The 19,994-nt window shown below is 36.0% G+C and overlaps 1 protein-coding gene across 10 annotated transcripts in view; it reads left to right on the top strand.

Annotated features, from left to right (window-relative positions):
- The window catches only part of PSD3 (pleckstrin and Sec7 domain containing 3), a 588,043-nt gene that overhangs the window by 376,496 nt on the left and 191,553 nt on the right, over positions 1-19,994 (top strand). For all 10 annotated transcript variants that reach the window (XR_007402752.1, XM_035699985.2, XM_035699986.2 and 7 more), the window contains one exon: positions 6,601-6,644. Coding sequence is in view for 9 of the 10 variants with exons in the window: in XM_035699985.2 (XP_035555878.1) it covers positions 6,601-6,644 (44 nt within the window). In the remaining variant the exon portion in view is untranslated. The remainder of the gene's footprint in view (positions 1-6,600; positions 6,645-19,994) is intronic.

Below are 19,994 nucleotides of genomic sequence, written 5' to 3'. Positions count from 1 at the left end.
ACCAGTATGGTGAAGACTATGTTTTCCCTAGGTACCAATTCTGGAAATATTTCTGAAAATCAACCTATGGGTATGCTCATTCTTTACTCAGATATCTGTCTTCCATTTATACCTTTGTGTATTAGTTTCCTAAGGCTGCTCTAACAAACTTGGTGTCTTAAAACAACAGAAATTTATCTTCTCATAACTTTGGAGGCCAGAAATCTGAAATCAAGGTATCAACATGGCTGTACTCCCTTTGGAGTGTCTAGGAGAGAATCCCTGCCTCTTCCAATGTATGGTGTTTGCTGGCATTCCTTCACTTGTGTCTGTATCCAATTTCTGTATCCATCTTCACTTGTCCTTCTCTTCTTCTGTCTTCCATAAATATCCCATCTTCCATCGTCTATAGATACCACCCAGACCAGATACCCTCCCCATCTCAAGATATTAACTTAATCACATTTGCAGTCCTTTTACTATAATCAGAAATGTTTACAGGTTCCAGGGATTAGAACCTGGACATCATTGGAGGATCCATTATTTATCCCACCACAACTGGTTATCACCTCACTGCATATATATATGGGTTGCTATGGGCCCATTAAGGTTGATTTATCCCCAACCATCAATTCATAGTCACCAAGATATAACAGCCTTTCATGACAATGTTGCCCAGAAACCTTGTTCTCTTGGAGCTAGACCAAATAATTCCTCACAAATTTATTCCTTAAATTAGGGATAAATTATTTTCCTGAGCTATAGACTACATCTCCAGTTTTAGCCATTTATATGGCAAGTATCTTTAGTTGTAAGTGGACTGAGGATATAGAATCAGTGTGGCAAACCAATCATGGTCACCAAAAAGGCATTTCAAGTATATGTCCTAGCAGCAGTGGCTCTTGTTGAAAGCTCATCCTTTAGAATATTACAGTGACTACCATTATTGAATATATTCTAAGAGAGGCACAAGCCTTGTTACCTTTTCACCTGGGCCTTGACAAGCCAGCATTTACAGTGCTGTAAAGGTTGGTCTTGAGAGGAGAGAATGTAGTTAGTTGAATATAGCCAGTTGATTTCTGAGAAATGTGTTTTTTGAGTCAGTTTATGAAATACAGCTATTGGACCTTGAGAGAAGTTAGTTAACACTGGACTTCAATTTTTTTCATCTATAAAAGGAAGAATTTGTTTTATGATCTCTAAGGCTCCTGTCCTGTCATCTGTGAAATTTCATTTTGTTGTTTCTGTCAGGTTTAATCCAATCGATGGGTAGTGAAATGAAATAGAGAGGCCAGGCAAAAGTTGGTCGGAAATACAAATCCAGACCACAATGAGCTACCACCTCACACCAGTGAGAATGGTGAAAATTAACAAGACAGGAAACAACAAATGTTGGAGAGGATGTGGAGAAAGGGGAACCCTCTTGCACTGTTGGTGGGAATGTGAACTGGTGCAGCCACTCTGGAAAACTGTGTGGAGGTTCATCAAAGAGTTACAAATAGAGCTACCCTACGACCCAGCAATTGCACTGCTGGGGATTTACCCCAAAGATACAGATGCAGTGAAATGGCAGGACACCTGCACCCCAATGTTTATAGCTGCAATGTCTACAGTAGCCAAACTGTGGAAGGAGCCTCGGTGTCCATCGAAAGATGAATGGATAAAGAAGATGTGGTTTATGTATACAATGGAATATTACTCAGCCATTAGAAGCGACAAATACCCACCATTTGCTTCAGCGTGGATGGAACTAGAGGGTATTATGCTGAGTGAAGTAAGTCAATTGGAGAAGGACTAACATTATATGGTCTCATTCATTTGGGGAATATAAAAAATAGTGAAAGGGAATAAAGGGGAAAGGAGAGAAAATGAGTGGGAAATATCCAAGAGGGTGACAGAACTCTGGGAAATGAACAAGGGGTAGTGGAAGGGGGAGGTGAGCAGGGGGTTGGGGTGACTGGGTAATGGGCACTGAGGGGGGCACTTGACAGGATGAGCACTGGGTGTTATGCTATATGTTGGCAAATTGAACTCCAATAAAGAAAAAGAAAAGAGGAAAGGAAAGGAGAGGGGAGGGGAGGGGAGGGGAGGGGAAGGGGAGGGAAGGGAAGGGAAGGGAAGGGAAGGGAAGGGAAGGGAAGGGAAGGGAAGGGAAGGGAAGGGAAGGGAAGGGAAGGGAAGGGCATGGAATGGAGGAAGGGAGAGAGGAAGGAAGGAAGGGAGGGAAAGGGAGGGAGGGAGGGAGGGAGGAAAGAAAGAAAGGACGGGAGGAAGAAGAAAGAAAGAAGACCAAGAAAGACAGACAAGAAAGAAGAAAAAGAAGAAAAGAAGAAAAGAAGAAAGAAAAAGAAGAAAGAAAGAAAGGAAGGAAAGGAAGGAAGGAAGGAAGAGAAGGACTGAAAGAGAGAGAGAGAAAGAAAGAGAAGATAAAGAGAGAAAGAAAAAAAGAAAAGAAAAGAAAAAAGAAAGTTGTTTTGAAACAGGCTTTTAATGGGATGTGCTCTAGGGTGAGGTTCCACAGCCAGCAGGGGAGGGAGAGAGCAGGGAAGTCGCAGCTGGGAAAGTTGCGCCCAGGGGAGTGCAAGCAGGCTTTTTAAGGGGGGAGGGGTGAGGGGTTGTGTGTCTGTACTGGATGATAGGTATAAGGCATATTACTGGTAAATCAGCATGGAGTGATAACTGCTTATGCCCTTACATGGGATCTGGGTAAAGTACGGTTCAGGTTTCCTGCATAGGTCCAGTCTCCCCCTGATGATGTATTGTTGGGTGGTCTGCTGTGATGGGAAAGTTCTGAGGTGGGGGCAACAAGGTGGAGGGTTGGCCTCCATTTCTTTGGTCCCTCCTGATCCCCCTTGATCCTGCCAGCCCGACAATTTCTTGAGTAGAAATTAGAGAGTTTCGCAGTTCATCCCGACATTATTAGTAAAAGGCTTGTCCCTTTGCCATTAGTAGGCGGATACAAATATGATTTTTAACTTGGAGCTTTCTTGCTTGTATGATATAAATATAATAGTAATGGATGAAACAGTTGATAGAAAAATTCTGGCAGTCCTAGGATCATCTTGGATATATTTCATATTACTATAAGCTACCTTTACTTGGGCTTTATGTATAGCATTTCCATCAAAAACTTAAGTACTGTATACTAATAGAGTTCACTAAGACTGAGAGTACATTTTCGCTTTTAGGCGTTCATGCCATAGTTCCTCTTTTCTGAGTTGTGGTGCTTTGGAGACATCTCAGTGCATCTGACATATGGATCTAAAGTTCACAAGAGGTCACATGGGCTGAAGATAAACCCTTAGGCTCATCCACATTTAAGTGATAAGATGAGGAAGATATGAGTAATGGGGATTATCCAAAGAGGAGAAAATAACTGTATTGTGTCACAGAAAATAAGGAAGAAAATATTAAGAATATTCAATGCTGCTGATAGGCAAAGTGATACAGGAACACTGAAAAGTGGCCTTGAATTTATAATGAAGCTGACACATTTATTGTGATCAGTTTTTAATGAAGGAGCAGGAATGAAAGCAAGTTGCTTGAGTTGAAGAGAAGACAATTAAGTACAGATATGAATTGCAGAAACTTCTCCCAGAAATTTGGCTACAATAGGGACTGAGGAACAAAGGGTGATAACTAAGTTGCAGAAGTAGGGTTCAGAGAAACTTGCACATGTCTGAGAGCTGATAGAAAAGAGCTAATAAAGGAAGAGACGTGTTACCACAGACAGCCTTTTGTAGATGTGGGATGTCCCCTTCCTTACCATCAGAAAGACAGAAAAAATGTATTTTAGGGAAGATGGCAAAAAGAGGCTTATGAATGAAGTGTCTCCTGAAGTTTGAGATGATGAATATTCAATGGCATTAATTTGTGCTCTTGTTTAATTTTCATTATTAGGGCTGAATTAGGGTCAGCTGTGAAGCTCAGGAGGATTACTCTAGGGGCTAGGTCAGCGCTGCGTAGCCAACCTCCTTGACTTCAGGGATGGGTCCAATTATTATACCTCATCTTCCAGCCACATGGATTAGTCTGTGGGGAGGACAGGTGATCTAAACCACATCAATTAGAATCTTTTCAAGTTGGAGTTAGGAGAAAGAACTGTTTTCTCTTATTATAAAAGAAGTAAATGAGTGTTGCTTATTGTAGACAAGTTGCTTGTATAGTAAGGAAACAAGGAATGGAGATGTTTGGGGTAAAAAGAGGAGAATTGTTGAGAAGAGAGGAGCAGAGTTTTGAATGCCTGTGTCCTTGAGGCCAGGTTCATCCATGTCTTTTTTGATTTGGCTAAAGAAACCAAGAGTTCACCCTCATGCTCAAGGTAGCTCTGGGTTAATGTCTGAAACTAAAGAAACCTTAACTAATGTAGGGGATATAATTGTGGAGAAGTCAGAGTAGGATTGCTCAAGAGTTTCAATGTTTCTTTTTGGGTACAGCAAAGAGGCAGGGGGACAAAGAAATTGAGGATATTAATAATAACAAGACTGGTTGATATGGGAGACCGTGGAGTCTAGGCTGCACAAGGATGGAAGGGAGACTGGTGCTAAAGATAAGGGGAATCAGGGAATTCAATTCTTAACTAAGCTAAGTAGATAAAAAAAGGGGAAATTGTGATGAAGGATATGTAGTGTTAGATGCATTTGCAAAATATCTTTTCCTTTTTTTTTTTTTTAAGGAAAATAGTGTCATTATAAAGTACCAGAAAAATTCAAGAAAATCCCTTTGTAATTTTGCAATTGAAAAGGATAAGGAGAACATCCACTTCTTAGATTTGTCATGTTATAATATATACACTGGGAGGGGACTACAATATGGCAAGTTTGCTGAATTTTATAGGATATTTTATAAAAGATTTCTTTTTGCATGATGTACAGCTGAATAGGATTTTCTATTTTGGAACTCAGTACCTCATTAAGGAGAATATTCTCAAGGGCAAAATATTTGAAAAAACTTGTTCTAGGACAGAATTAAATGTATTGAAAATTTTTAGATGCTTAGATATCATTTTCAAGTATCTGCCTTTAAGAATCGATTTTTTTTTAATCTTTACTACAAGAAGCAGGCTCCATGCAGGGAGCCCAACGTGGGACTCAATCCCAGGTCTCCAGGATCAGGCCCGGGGCTGAAGGCGGCACTAAACTGCTGAGCCAATGGGGCTGCCCCAATCTGTCTCTCTCTCTCTCTCTTTTTTTTTTTCTTCAATAAATTTATTTTTTATTGGTGTTCAATTTGCCAACATCTGTCTCTTTTCAATGCAGTTTCTCAGCTCACTCTTGCTTGGGGATTCAAAATACTCACACAAGTAATGAAACACATTCAGAAAGGATTTGCCAGCAGGAGTCTCCAGGCTTGAGTTAGACTTCTACTCTCTCTGCACTTCTAAATAAGTGCAGCCTCTTGAGACATTTAAACAGTGGGTTGCTGTAGTTCTTCAGGAAGTTTAGTTCTTCAAAAAGAATATCCAATCTTTGTCCTTCAATTTACCCCTTATTTTAATTTGATGTTCTATCAGTTTTTACATGTGAGGATGCATTCTACCATGTCCTGATAGTGATGAAATGCCTCCTAATTTTTATTAGCTTGGTAATTATCTAGTATTTAAACTGACTGTTATAGCCACCTACAAAATTCCCACAGAATCTATGAAAATACTGGCTAAAGATACATGGATTAAATCTTAAGTAATATAAAGTCTATAACCTAAATGTCTTTGTGCTGAATCTTTGGCGAGTCATATAGGTCCAAGTCCTTTTTGAAGAAAAACATTCCAACATCATTATAATGTTATGAGGCAGTATTCTTTTCTTTGATACAATTTGTTGCAGTGGTTTTATAGCTTAGAGATACATTTGTGTTTTCTTTTATATATAACTTACTCAAAATTAAGGAAGTAGAGATGTGGAATAGCATTTTCTTGGATGATTTTCATAGTGGAACAATTGATTTCAAGGATCTTATCATATCTGGGAGAATCAGAGGCAATCAGGTTGACTTTGTCATTAGTGTTGCCAAGGCTCTAAGGAAGTTTTCTGTCTTTCCCCTTGACCACCTCATGCACACCAGGGTAACACTCATTAGCTATAAGCACAATTATGAAGTTAGACTGATAAAAACTGCATGAGTCATTGGTATAAAACTCTAAAATTATTCCACGATCATTCTCCATAATCTAGCTTCAGCCCCCCTCACATGTATCTTGCTCATTAAATTGTTATGAAAACAGTTATATTTATTATATCAATGAAAAAGATATTCACACTTCAGTATCCAAACTCATGAAACTATAAGACCGTATTTTGAATTAAAAAATGGAGTACACAGTCTAATTTTCATCATATCCTAATATTTTACTATGGTACAATGCAATACAGTGTTGTGTGTATTTATAAAAGTCATTTTTTACTTGGTGCAAAATCTATTTTACAAAATGCTGCTTTTTTACCCTATGCTCATTTGTTTCATCTGTGTATTCCTGATCTTTCAGAGCCGACAGAGTGACCAACAAGGGGCTGGGGAGTTGCTTGCTGACTCCATTCAAACCTTTTGGCTTTGGTCATTTGCTGAATTAAAAATATTGAATAGAACTGAAAGAATATTCCATCTTATTTTCTCTCTTTACAGGCTTTGTACAACTCTATTAAGAATGAGAAGCTTGAATGGGCAGTGTAAGTACCTGCATGTCAGCATTTTAATAAATGAACCAGTTTTCTTACTGTCTTTCTTTATGCTTTAGAGGTGATCCTAGAGAAGGTGATCCTAGAGAAGGATTAAATATGCATGGCCAGTTCTCATTTTACACCAGTGTCTAATGTAAGAATTTAACTTAAAAAAGTTACTAAAGTTGTCCATAAATTAGATCAAAATATGTCTTTTAAATAGAACTGCATATGATTTTTATTTTTGATTTTCACTGATAGTAAGAATTCAAATATGTTTTTCTACCATGCGACGTAACAACAATCTGCAAATGAACTTAGAATCAGAATTTGGAGGATAAATCTTATTCCTTTCATCTGTACATTGGAAAAAAGTGGTTTAGCATTGACTACATATATCTCACATATAACAGGCCAGAATGAATTTAAGCAAATGCTACTTAAACTGTTTCCAATAACTGTAAGATTGTATGATACTATTTTAAATTAGGGATTTTGAATTTGAGACTAATATTTACAAGTACATGTGATATGTCTATATTTGTATACATCATCAGATTCAAAGACAATATATCATTTCAAGGAAAACTTGTTAAGATAATAAAAAGAATTCATGGCCTATGCTCCAAAGTGATCACTTTTGGACTTATAAGTCATGAATAAAAGTGAGTTTCCTAGAAAAATTTCATAAATAATATACTTAGAATCTTGCTGAGATACTAAAGGCATATCCTGGAGATCCCTCAGTGGCTCGGTGGTTTAGTGCCTGCCTTTGGCCCGGGGCATGATCCTGGAGTCCAGGGATTGACTCCCACATCTGGCTCCCTGCATGGAGCCTGCTTCTCCCTCTGCTTGTGTCTCTGTCTCTGTCTGTCTCTCTCTCTCTCTGTCTCTCATGAATAAATAAATAAAATCTTTTTTTAAAAAAAAAGGCATATCCTGACCTCTGTAGAGAAAATTAATCTCCTCTAGAGAAAATTAATAAAAATGAAGTATAAATATATTCATACTATGGGAGAGAATATTTTGAAGATTCCTTTATAAAAGTTATTTTAAAAACCAGATAAATGTACCTCTGAGGATCTGTTCTGTAAATCTAAATTCTTGATGTAGTGAATTTGTTACAGTAGTTTTTTTTTAAGATCTTTATTTATTCATGAGAGACACAGAAAGAGGCAGAGTTATGCCCCCTCTTCCTATGTCTCTCCCTCCCTCCCTTTCTCTCTCTCTCTATGTCTCTCATGAATCAATAAATAAAATATTAAAAAAAATAAACTTAGCCTTAATCATCTGTCTGAACTTTGTCATATATTCTCCATTTCTGTTAACAGTACCAGTATTTCCCTACTTAGGGAATTTGGCGTCTGGTTAGATTTTGGCCTCTACATTATCTTTGACTCCTCCCATGCCACTTTTTTCACTGCTGCAGATTCGACTCCAAACAGCACCCTTCCTCTCCATTCCTACTGCTACAGTCTGATTTCAGGCAATCAGACTTTTTGTATCCTAGCAGGTGCATCCGTCTCCAGCCTCATTCTACTACTTTAACCTATTTGAATTCAGAATTCAAACTTGCTCCCCTGCTCTAAAACTTCACTTAGGGGATCCCTGGGTGGCGCAGCGGTTTAGCGCCTGCCTTTGGCCCAGGGCGCGATCCTGGAGACCCGGGATCGAATCCCACGTCGGGCTCCCGGTGCATGGAGCCTGCTTCTCCCTCTGCCTGTGTCTCTGCCTCTCTCTCTCTCACTGTGTGCCTATCATAAATAAAAATAAATAAATAAAATAAATAAAAAAATAAAAAAATAAAACTTCACTTAGGCTCTTTACATTCTGTCGGTAATCTATTTTTTCTCCAATATTTGTCTTTACATAGCCTACATTTCAACTAAGTTAACTACTATGCACACATCCCTGTACTTGTCTCATGGCTACCTGCCTTTATGCTGGTATTCATGAAGCAACCTCTGCCTAGAATCCACATCTGTACCAATCTTTTGTGTTCAAAGCCTGCCATTCTTTGTAGCTGAGCTCCTAACTGGAAATAATCTCAGCCCTTAGACATCTATTTTACTTTATTTAATGATACTGTCAGCTTCTACTCCTCATTATAGTTATTTGTAGGAATGTTCCATTACTGTAAGCTCTTTAAGGAAATGATACATGTCTGCATTTGTCCCTTTATATCTTCCTTTACTGAGTATAGTGCTTATAGGCAATGAAGTCTACATAAAAAGCTATGGAAAGAACAATAACAATAGTGCAAGGAATTGCGTTTCCTAAAAGATCAGCCTACCATTGTATAGTTTAGACAATGGTTAGTGAGAAAGAAGATGCTTCTACAAAATTTGTAGAATAATGTATACTTGCTTGGGAGGCTACTTGATACGGACTGTAGAAGCTTAGAAAAAATCAAATTATGCAACTGTGGAATGTTATAAAATGGAGAGACTTGAGAGTTTTTAGTCCTTTGGCTTTCTAGCTGGATTTCATAGAGCACTAGAACTTCCTAGAACCTAGGAATACATCTAGGTACCACCCTAGGTGATCTGAGTAAGGAGAAAGAAGGGCAATAACAGGGGCTCAGTTCTACATTCTAGAAGCATCATGCCTATTTCAGATGATCAAAGCAGCCTCACTTTTATCTTTTTTGAAATGTGTATTTCAAAATCCACAGTTCCCAGTTCTCACTGGTTCTCACTGTATCTCACTGAAATCCCAGTGTTCTCATTTCTTATATGAAGAAAATGAAGTCAAGAACCATTCATTAAGGGATGCCTGGGTAGCTCAGTGGTTAGGCATGTGCCTTCAGCTCAGGGCATGATCCTGGGATCCTGGGATCGAGTCCCACATTGGGCTCCCTTTGAGGAGCCTGCTTTTCCCTCTGCTGTATCTCTGCCTCTCTATCTTTGTGTCTCATGAATAAATAAATGAAATCTTAAAAAAGAAAGAAGCATTCATTAAGAAATCCAAAGTTACAGTCTAGTGACAAAGCTAGAATTTGTTAAAATGTTGTTTCAAATGTTGCTCTGTAGGAAATGGCCATATGAAAAGGGTAGTTTTATTTCCATTCAATCGTGTTTTTCTTGTAACTTAGACTGATTTAGATGAGCCACCTTTAGCTTGTGAATGCAATTTATTGTCCTAAATTTGTTTTCCTTATCATTTTCTCTTTTATTATAATACTCCCTATTTTTTATTATTTGTAAACATTAGAGTCCTCCAGGAAGAAAAATTGTAATTCCCTATACTTACCTTTTAGATTTGAACTTATATTCTAGGGATCCCGGGATGGCTCAGTGGTTTAGCGCCTGCCTTTGGCCCAGGGTGTGATCCTGGAGTCCTGGGATCGAGTCCCACATCAGGATCCCTGTGTAGAGCCAGCTTCTCCCTCTGTCTGTGTCCCTCTGTGTGTCTCTCATGAATAAATAAATTTTTTTTTTAAAAAAAAGAATGTTTTGAACTTGTATTCTAAAGAAAAGGGTACTTCTCTGTCTTATTTTTTAAATACTTTTTACCTTGAAGTTAAAATTATTTTATTTCCATCACAAAAAGATAAATCACAGTAATTCATTTTTGCAGTGAATTATTCTGCTAATAACTTTAATATCCTAAAGCCCTAGTGAATTTAGATATATGAAGTTATTAATTAAGATGGTGTTTTTTTTTTTTTTTTTTAAGATTTTATTTATCTCCAGGGATCTCCCTAAGGTGGTGTTTCTTAATAGTATATGTAGACAAAGGAAAACTTTCTTACTTAAACAAAGTATTTTGGATCAAGACATTTATATCACACTTTGATCTAAGACATCCAAAAGTAATTTCGTTTTTTATTTCAGTTTTTATTTTTTAATTATTTTTGAGTAATTTAAAAAGTATTTTCTCTTTTAATTTTGATTCCGGTGTAATTAACATATAGTCTTATATTAGTTTCAGGTGCATAATACAGTGATTCAGCAGTTCCATATTTTACTCAGTGCTCATCAAGATAAGTGTTTTCTTAATCCCCTCCACCTATTTTATCCATCCCCCCACCCACCTGCCCTCTAGTAAGCATTTTCTTGTTCTGTATAGTTAAGGGTCTGTTTTGGTTTGTCTTTTTTTTTTTTTCCTTTGTTCATTTGTTTCATTTCTTAAATTCCACCCAAGTGAAATAGTATGGTATTTGTCTTTCTCTGACTGGCTTATTTCACTTAGCATTGTATGCTCAGGTCCATCCATATTGTTACAAATGGCAAGTTTTCATTCTTTTTTAGGGCTGAATAATATCAGTGTGTGTGTGTATACAATTCTATAGACATATATATAGAATTGTATACACACACACACACACACACACACATCCCATCTTTATCCATTCATCTTTCAGTGGATACTTGGACGGCTTCAGTAATTTGGCTGTTGTAAATAATGTTGCAATAAACATGGGGGGGGTGCATGTATCCCTTTGAATTAGTGTTCTTGTATTTTTTGTGGTAAATAAGTAGTATGATTACTGGATTATAGAGTAGTTCTATTTTTAATTTTTTGAGAAACCTCATACTGTTTTCCACAGTTACTACTACAGTTTGCATTCCCACCAGCAGGGCACAAGGGTTCTTTTACTACATATCCTCACTAACACTTGCTTCTTGTATTTTTTAGCCAGTCTGACAGGTGTGAGGTAATGTCTCATTATGATTTTGATTTGCATTTCACTGATGATGAGTGATGTTGAGCATCTTTTCATGTGTCTATTGACCATCTGAATGTCTTTTTTGGAAAAATGTCTGTTTATGTCTCCAGCTCATTTTTTTTAAAGATTTATTTATTTATTTATTCATGATAGAGAAAGAGAGAGAGAGAGGCAAAGGGAGAAGCAGGCTCCACGCCGAGAGCTCGACGCATCCAGCCCATTTTTTAATTGGATTTTTGTTTTTTGAGTGTTGAGTTCTATAAAGTCTTAATATATTTTAGATACTAACCATTATTAGAAATGTCATTTGCAAACATCTTGCCCATTCAGTAGGTTGTTGTTTAGTTTTCTTGGCTATTTCTTTTCCTTTGATGTCGCCCCAATAGTTTATTTTTGCTTTTGTTTCTCTTGCCTCAGAAGACATATCTAGATAGATGTTGCTACTGCCAGTGTCAGAGAAATGACTGTTTGTGTTCTTTCCTAGTACTTTAATGGCGTCAGATCTCACAGTTAGGTTCCTAATCCATTTTGAGTTTATTTTTGTGTATGGTGTGAAAAAGTCATCCAGTTTTCTTCCTTTACATGTTGCTGTCCGTTTTCTCAACAGCATTTGTTGAAAAGGCTGTCTTTTTCCCAACACACATTCTTTTCTGCTTTATTGAATATTAATTGATCATATAATTATAAGTTTATTTCTGGGATTTTCTATTCCACTGATCTCGGTATCTTTTTGTGTCAGTACCATACTGTTTAGATCACTACAGCTTTGTAATATAACTTGAAGTCCAGAATAGTGATAACTCCAGCTTTCTTGTTCTTTTTCAAGGTTGCTCTGGCTATCTGGAGTCTTCATGATTCCATACAAATTTTAGGATTGTTTTTTGTATTTCTGTGAAAAATGCTGTTGGTATTTTGATGGGATTGCATTAAATGTGTAGTTTGCTTTGGGTAGTATGGACATTCTAACAATATCTGTTCTTCTGATCCGTAAGCCTGGAATGTCTTTCCATTTCTTCAGACCATCTTGAATTTCTTTCATCAGTGTTTTATAGTTTTCAGAATACAAGTCTTTCACCTCTTTGGTTAAGTTTATTCCTACTTATCTCATTATTTTTTGTGCCTTGGAAAAGGGAGTATTTTCTTAATTTCACTTTCTACTACTTCATTATTGGTGCACAGAAATGCAACAGAGTTCTGTACATTGATTTTGTATCCTATGTATTTACCGAATTCATTTATGAATTCTAGAGGTTTTTTGGTGTAGTCTTTTGGGTTTTCTATCTAAAATATGGTATCATCTGCAAATAGCAAAAGTTTTACTTCTTCCTTCCCAAATTGAATGCCTTTTATTTCTTTTTGTTTTCTGATTATTGTGGATAGGACTTTCAGTTCTATGTTAAATAAAAGCAGAGAGAGTGGATATCCTTTTCTTGTTCTTGACATTAAGAGAAAAGCTCTTAGATTTTCCCCATTTAGGATGATGTTGACTGTGGGTTTTCATATGAGGCCTTTATTATGTGGAAGTATATTCCCTCTAGCCCTACTTTGTTGAGGGCTTTTATCATGAATTGATCTTGCACTTTATCAAATGCTTTTTCTGCAGATATTTTAAGATTCTTATCCTTTCTCTTACTGATGTGATGTAGTCCATTGATTTGCCAGTATTTAACCACCTTTCATCCCTGCATTAAATCCCACTTGACAGTGGTGAATGATTTTTTTAATGTACTGTTGGATGCAGTTTGCCAGTATTTTATTGATGATTTTTGCATGTGTGTTCATCAGAGATATTGGACTACAGTTCTCTTTTTTTACTGTGTCTTTATCTGGTTTTGGTAACAGAGTAATGCTACCCTCATAGAATGAATATAGAAGTTTTCTTTCTTCTTATAGTTTTTGGGAAGGATAGGTATTCACTCTTTAATATTTGAATTCATCAGTGAAGCCATATGATCTTGGACTTTTGATTATTGGGAGTTATTGATTACTGATTGAGTTACATTGCTGGTAATAGATCTTTTCAAATTTTCTATTTCTTCCTGCTTTAGTTCTGGCAGGTAATATGTGTCTAGGAATTTATCCATTTCTTCTATGTTGTTTGGTATGTTATCATATAGGTTTTCATAATACTCTCTTACAGTTGTTTGTATTTCTGTGATGTTGGTTGTTATTTCTCTTCTTACACTTCTGGTTTTGTTTATTTGAGTTCTTTCATTCATTCTCTCTCTCTCTCTCTCTCTCTCGATATTTTGGCTAGAATTTTATCAATTCTTTGATCTTTTCAGAAAACCAACTCCTTGTTTCATTGATCTGTTCTATTGTTTTTTTAGTTTCTGTATCATTTATTTCTGCTGTAATCTTTGTTATATCCTTCCTTCAGCTTGTTTTCGACTTAGTTTGCTGTTCTTTCTCTAGCTCCTTTAGGTAAAAAGTTAGGTTGTTTATTTGAGATTATTCCAGCTTTAGGAGATAGGGCGGTATTACTATATAAACTTACCTCTTATTTTTTTAATAAATTTATTTTTTATTGGTGTTCAACTTGCCAACATATAGAATAACACCCAGTGCTCATCCCATCAAGTGCCCCCCTCAGTGCCCGTCACCCAGTCACCCCCACCCCCCACCCACCTCCCCTTCCACCACCCCTAATTCGTTTCCCAGAGTTAGGAATCTCTCATGTTCTGTCTCCCTTTCTGATATTTCCCACTCATTTTTTCTCCTTCACCTTTATTCCCTTTCACTATTTTTTATATTCCCCAAATGAATGAGACCATATAATATTTGTCCTTCTCCGATTGTCTTATTTCACTCAGCATAATACCCTCCAGTTCTATCCACGTCGAAGCAAATGGTGGATATTTGTCGTTTCTAATGGCTGTAATATTCCATTGTATACATAAACCACATCTTTATCCATTCATCTTTCGATGGACACCGAGGCTCCTTCCACAGTTTGGCTATTGTGGACGTGGCTGCTATAAACATCGGGGTGCAGGTGTCTCAGCTAAACTTACCTCTTAGGATTGCTTTTGTTGCATCCCAAAGATTTTGTATCATTATGTTATCTCTTTTTTTCTCCATTTAATTTTTTATTTAAAAAAAAATTCTTGGTTGACCCATTCATTGTTTAATAGCATGATATTTAACTTCCATGTATTTGTACTCTTTCCAGATTTTTTTCTTGTAGTTGATTTTTAGTTTCATACCATTGTGGTCACAAGAGATGCATGGTATAACTTCAATATTTTTTAATTTCTTGAGACTTGTTTTTTTGGCCTAATATGTGGTCTATCTGAAGAATGTTCCATGTACACTTGAAAAGAATATATTCATAGTCTGTGAAATGTAACTTATTAAGAATCTGAATCATAGCCCACAATGTTTAATCTGTAAGTACCTGTTTTTCTCAGCCATTTCAAGTATTCTGAACTCAAGTGTATAGGAAACTGGAGGAATTTGTTATCCAATTCTTAGCTTTAAAGGGCAAGTTAAAAACAAAACATCTGCTTTCTATGTAAGCAGCATATCTCTCAATGCTGATATAGATGGATACTTAGAATACTTAAGGAATTATTATCCTAACAGTTTTAATATCCATAAAGATGATGATGAAAATGATGTAATTTACAAATATTGTTATCTTTGCTTTACATTATCGTTAACTTCAGAATATGCTGAACAGATAGTTGGTGACCAGATAGAACATGATTATAATGTTAGTATCCTACTTGTCCCACAGCAATTTTAGAATCACTGAGGTGCAAAGAATTATGGAAGCGGGGCTATAAGGAATTCATTTTTCCTAACATGCTGATGATTTAGAATTTTATACCATCTATATTAATTGCTAACCTTTTGATTTTTGTTAATGACATAAGAGGAAAATACTATAATGCATATAGTTTCTAAATGAAGCATACTATGTATGCAGTAGCTAATATAGTGCCTAGACATTTTAGACAATAGTTGTCTGGATTTAATTAAGCATTTTGTATGTGTACATTTTAGCATACATACATTTTCAGGGGTGAGGAAAATTTAGCCAGGTCAATAATACTAAAAGAAGTTATTTTAAGTTGCCCATTAAAAATTTCTCAGTAGATCTTTTGGAAACCTCTTATTTGATCCCACTACACTTTCAACAACTTTTTAAAAACCTCTTATCATTTATAGTTAACTTTTTCTTAGTTGGAAAAGCATGCTACAGTACTTGTACATATGGTCGGCTCCTTTGTTTCAGAAAGCCAAGTTACCAGCCTGCATCATCCTCATCACATTTGGCAGCATTCTTTTTGATGGTAAAAAAAATAAAGACGGAGTTTGACATTTTTAATACAAAGTCCGTCTCTTTTTTATAGTTCAGATGCCTGTGTGAGAATAAGATAATTTTAGAAAATAAAATATATTTCTAAGTTTCATCAATTTTAAATTTACATATCTTTTTTACTTTATACTGTTGGTAAATGACAAAGACATTCATTTTAAACTCACTCTGCCTTGTGCCATAATATAATCTGGTATCACAGAAATATCTTGACACATCAGCAGATTTTTAAAATAAGTTTATTCTTTATTTTCCAACAATCACCTGATCATAATATTTGGATCACATTCAACTTAGTGTTCTGTTTCTGCACTCAACTACTATGTTTATTTTTTAAGAACAGATTTACTGAGGTACAATTTTCATGCCATAAAATTCACTCATTTAATTGTGCAATTTCATGATTTTTTGTATATTTATAGAGTTGTATAACAATCACTAGAATTCATCACCCATTGTTACCACTCATAAAGATCCCTTGTGCATATCATTCAGCATATTTGATATGAACTCTTCCCTCTTGTCCAGTCCTTCACTGTTTTGTGCCCAGCTCTATTGAGGTTTATAATACAATACTCTATTTTATTTATTTAAAAAAGTATATTACCCATTATTATATGTATTTATTTCCTCTGTTGGACTATAAGTCCCTCAGATGGTCTTAATCTTTTTGATATACACATTGCCTAGCACACTGCCTGACAACTAAAGGCTCATTTTAATTATTACTGAGCCAGCACCCACTCCATCTTGGAGAGACAAGCAGGGGCTTGACCTCTTGCTGTCTGCCATGCTCCACAGGCATCCCTGTGGATGATGCAGTGACTTTCAAAAAATATTTTTTGAGGTTTTATCCATTTATTATTTATTTTAGCAAGAAAATGAGCAAGAGAAGGAGCAGAAAGGGAAAGAATCCCAAACAGACCCCATACCAAGCACAGAACCCAATGTGGGGCCTAATCTCAAAACCCTGAAATCATAACCTGAGCTGAAACCAAGAGTCAAGACACCCAACCAGCTAAGCCACCCAGATGCCCCAAACCTAGAGATAGAAATAGACACCAGATCCAAGAGGCCCAATGAACCTATAGGAATCAGTTCTGCCTGTAGCAACCTACAGATTCAGTGTAGTTCCCAGAACATTCCTAAATGACTTTTTTGTTGTTTTGCAAAAAAATAGAAACCTATTCTAAAATTCATAGGGAATCTGAAAGAACCCCAGATAGCCAAAATAATCATGTAAAAGAACAAAGTTGGAGGCCTCACACTTCATGATTTCAAAACTTAACTATAAATCCATGGTAATCAAAAACAGTGCAGTATTGACAGAAAGAAAGATATAAAGACCAATAGAATAGAATGGAGAGCCAGAAATAAACCCTTCCATATTATGATTTAATGATTTTCAACAACTTGCTATGATCATTCAAATGAAGAGAGGACACTCTTCAACAATTGGCATTTGGAAACCTGGACTTAGACATGAGAAAAAAAAAAAGAATTTGAACCTTTATCTCACACCATATATAGTAATTATCTTAAAATGGATCAAAGACCTTAAATATTAGAGCTAAAATATAAAACTCTTAGAAGAAACAGAAGGGGAAAAACTTCATGACACTGGATTTGGCAATGATTTTTTGGGTATAACACCTAAAATACAGGAAACAAAAGAAATGTTAGATAGCTGAGTTTCATCAAAATTAAAAAATTTTGTGCATCAAAACATTATCAACAGAGTGAAAAAGTAACCCATAAAATGAAACAAAATATCTGTAATTCAAATGTTTGATGATGGATTAAGATCCAGAATATATAAAGGATGACACTTCAACAATTAAAAAACCAAAACATTAAAAAATGGACAAAGTACTTGGATAGATTATTTTCCAAAGAAGATACACAAATGGCTCATAAGCATATGAAAAGATGCTCAACATCACTGATCATTAAGGAAATACAAATCAAAATCACAATGAGATACTACTGTATACCTGTTAGGATAGCTACTATCAAATCAAAAGAAAAGTGTTAGCAAACATGTAAAGGAACTCTGTGGACCATCTGAGAGAATGTAAAATGGCATGGCCACCTATGGCAAGCAATTCCTCAAAAAGTTTTTTTTTTAATGATTTTATTTATTTATGATAGACATAGAGAGAGAGAGAGAGAGGCAGAGACACAGGCAGTGGGAGAGGCAGGCTCCATGCCAGGAGCCCAACGTGGGACTCGATACCGGGACTCCAGGATCGTGCCCTGGGCTAAAGGCAGGTGCTAAACCACTGAGCCACCCAGGGATCCCCCCTCAAAAAGTTAAAAAGAAAAGAATTACCCCCCACCCTCAAAAAATTACCATATGTTCCAGCAATTGTACTTCTGCATATATCCCCAAAGTAATTTTTTTAATTCTTTATTAACTTCAATTTAGTTAACATATACTATGTTATTTCTTTCAGGGATAGAATTTAGTGATTCATTATTTGCATATAACACCCAGGGTTCATTACATCAAGTGCCTTCCTTAATGCTGACCACCTGTGAATTACCTCTTCCTCTCACCCACCTGCTCTCCAGCACCCTTAAGTTTGTTTCCTAGAATTAAGCGTCTCTTATGGTTTGCCTCTCTCTCTATTGTCATCTCAATTTATTTTTCCTTTCCTTCCCTTATGTTCATCTGTTTTGTTTCTTAAATCCTACATGTGAGTGAAATCATGGCATTCATCTTTCTCTGACTGACTTATTTTGCTTAATGTAATACACTCTAGTTCCATCCGCATTGTTGCAAATCACAAGATTTCATTCTTTTTTTTTTATTTATTTTTTTTATTTTTTTTTTTTATTGGTGTTCAATTTACTAACATACAGAATAACACCCAGTGCCCGTCACCCATTACAAGATTTCATTCTTTTTGATGATTAATATTCTGTTGTATATTTGTAGTATTTCTTCATTCATCTGTCAATGGACATCTCGGCTCTTTCCATACGTGGCTGTTGTGGGCACTGCTGCTATATAAACAATGGGGTGCATGTGTCCCTTCATATCACTATGTTGTATTCTTTGAACAAATACCTAGAAGTGCAATTGCTGGGTCATAGGATAGCTCTGTTTTCCCAAAGTAACTGAAAGCAATGACTTGAGATATTTTTACACTCATGTTCATAGCAACATTATTCACAGTAGCCAAAGTGTAGAAGCAACCTAAGTGTCCCTTGATGGCTAAATGCTTAAACAAAACGGATAAACACACACATTTATATACATATACATACACAATAGAATATTAGCCTTAAAAAGAAAATTCTGAAACATGTACAACATGGATGAACCTTTAGGACAGTATACTAAGTGAAAGAAGGTAGTCACAAAAAGACAATTACTGTATGTTTTCACTTATATGAGGTATACCTATAGTAGTGAAATTCATAGAGATAGTAAATGGAATGATGGTTACTAGTGGCTGGGGGAGGAGGGAATGAGAAGTTGTTATTTAATGGTTACAGAATTTTAGTTGGGATGATGAATAATTCTGGTGATGGATGGTTGTTTTGGTTTAAAACAATGTGAATGTACTTAATGTCACAGAACAGTACCATTTTGAAAATGGTAAATTTTATATTAAGTATATTTTACTACAATTTAGAAAAAAAGGAAATGCACGTATAAATGTGAATACTGGAAGTGTTTCACTTTTTCTGCCTAGTGAACTTATCTTTATTATCCAATTCCAATATCACATTCTTAGTGATGATTTCATATTGAATGTAGTTGAGTAATATTCAGTTTTGCTCTGGAAAATGGTTTTGTTTTCAACTGTTACTTCTCACCACTACCCCCAACACACTCATGCACATACACCCACAAGCCCCTCCAATTTATATTTGATTTCAGTATTTGAATTCCATATAACCAAGGCCCTTCAAGATAAGTTTAAGTTTGGTTCTAGCTTAACTATTTAGTTTAAACTGAAACTCCACTATGATGAGACTTACCAAAATGAGGTATTTCAAAATCTGCTCAGTGTTCAGGTCAATGTAATGATACTCAGCTTTTCTAAATTATAGGAAGCAGTTGTTTTCCATTCTTTGTGGAATTCCACTGAGATACAATACTCCAGCGAATTCATATGATTTCTTATCTAAGTTTGTGGTTTCACAATAAATCACCTGTCATGAGTAAGACAGAATGTCGGAAAGTCGTGATTTACAGGTGACCTTCAAAAAGAACATGCAAGTATAAAGATTATCTGCTATCAGCATTAGAGCTTTCATCATCTTAAAATGAACTGTACCACTAAGTAGTGAATTTAGACCACTCCATGAGTTATATACTTGATTACTGAGAGAATACATTCATGTTAAA

The sequence above is a fragment of the Canis lupus genome, chromosome 16, assembly GCF_003254725.2.
Source record: "Canis lupus dingo isolate Sandy chromosome 16, ASM325472v2, whole genome shotgun sequence".
NCBI classification, from domain to species: domain Eukaryota; kingdom Metazoa; phylum Chordata; class Mammalia; order Carnivora; family Canidae; genus Canis; species Canis lupus.
The sequence above is the reverse complement of the archived record's forward strand: the minus strand, read 5'-3'. Positions and strand labels throughout refer to the sequence as shown.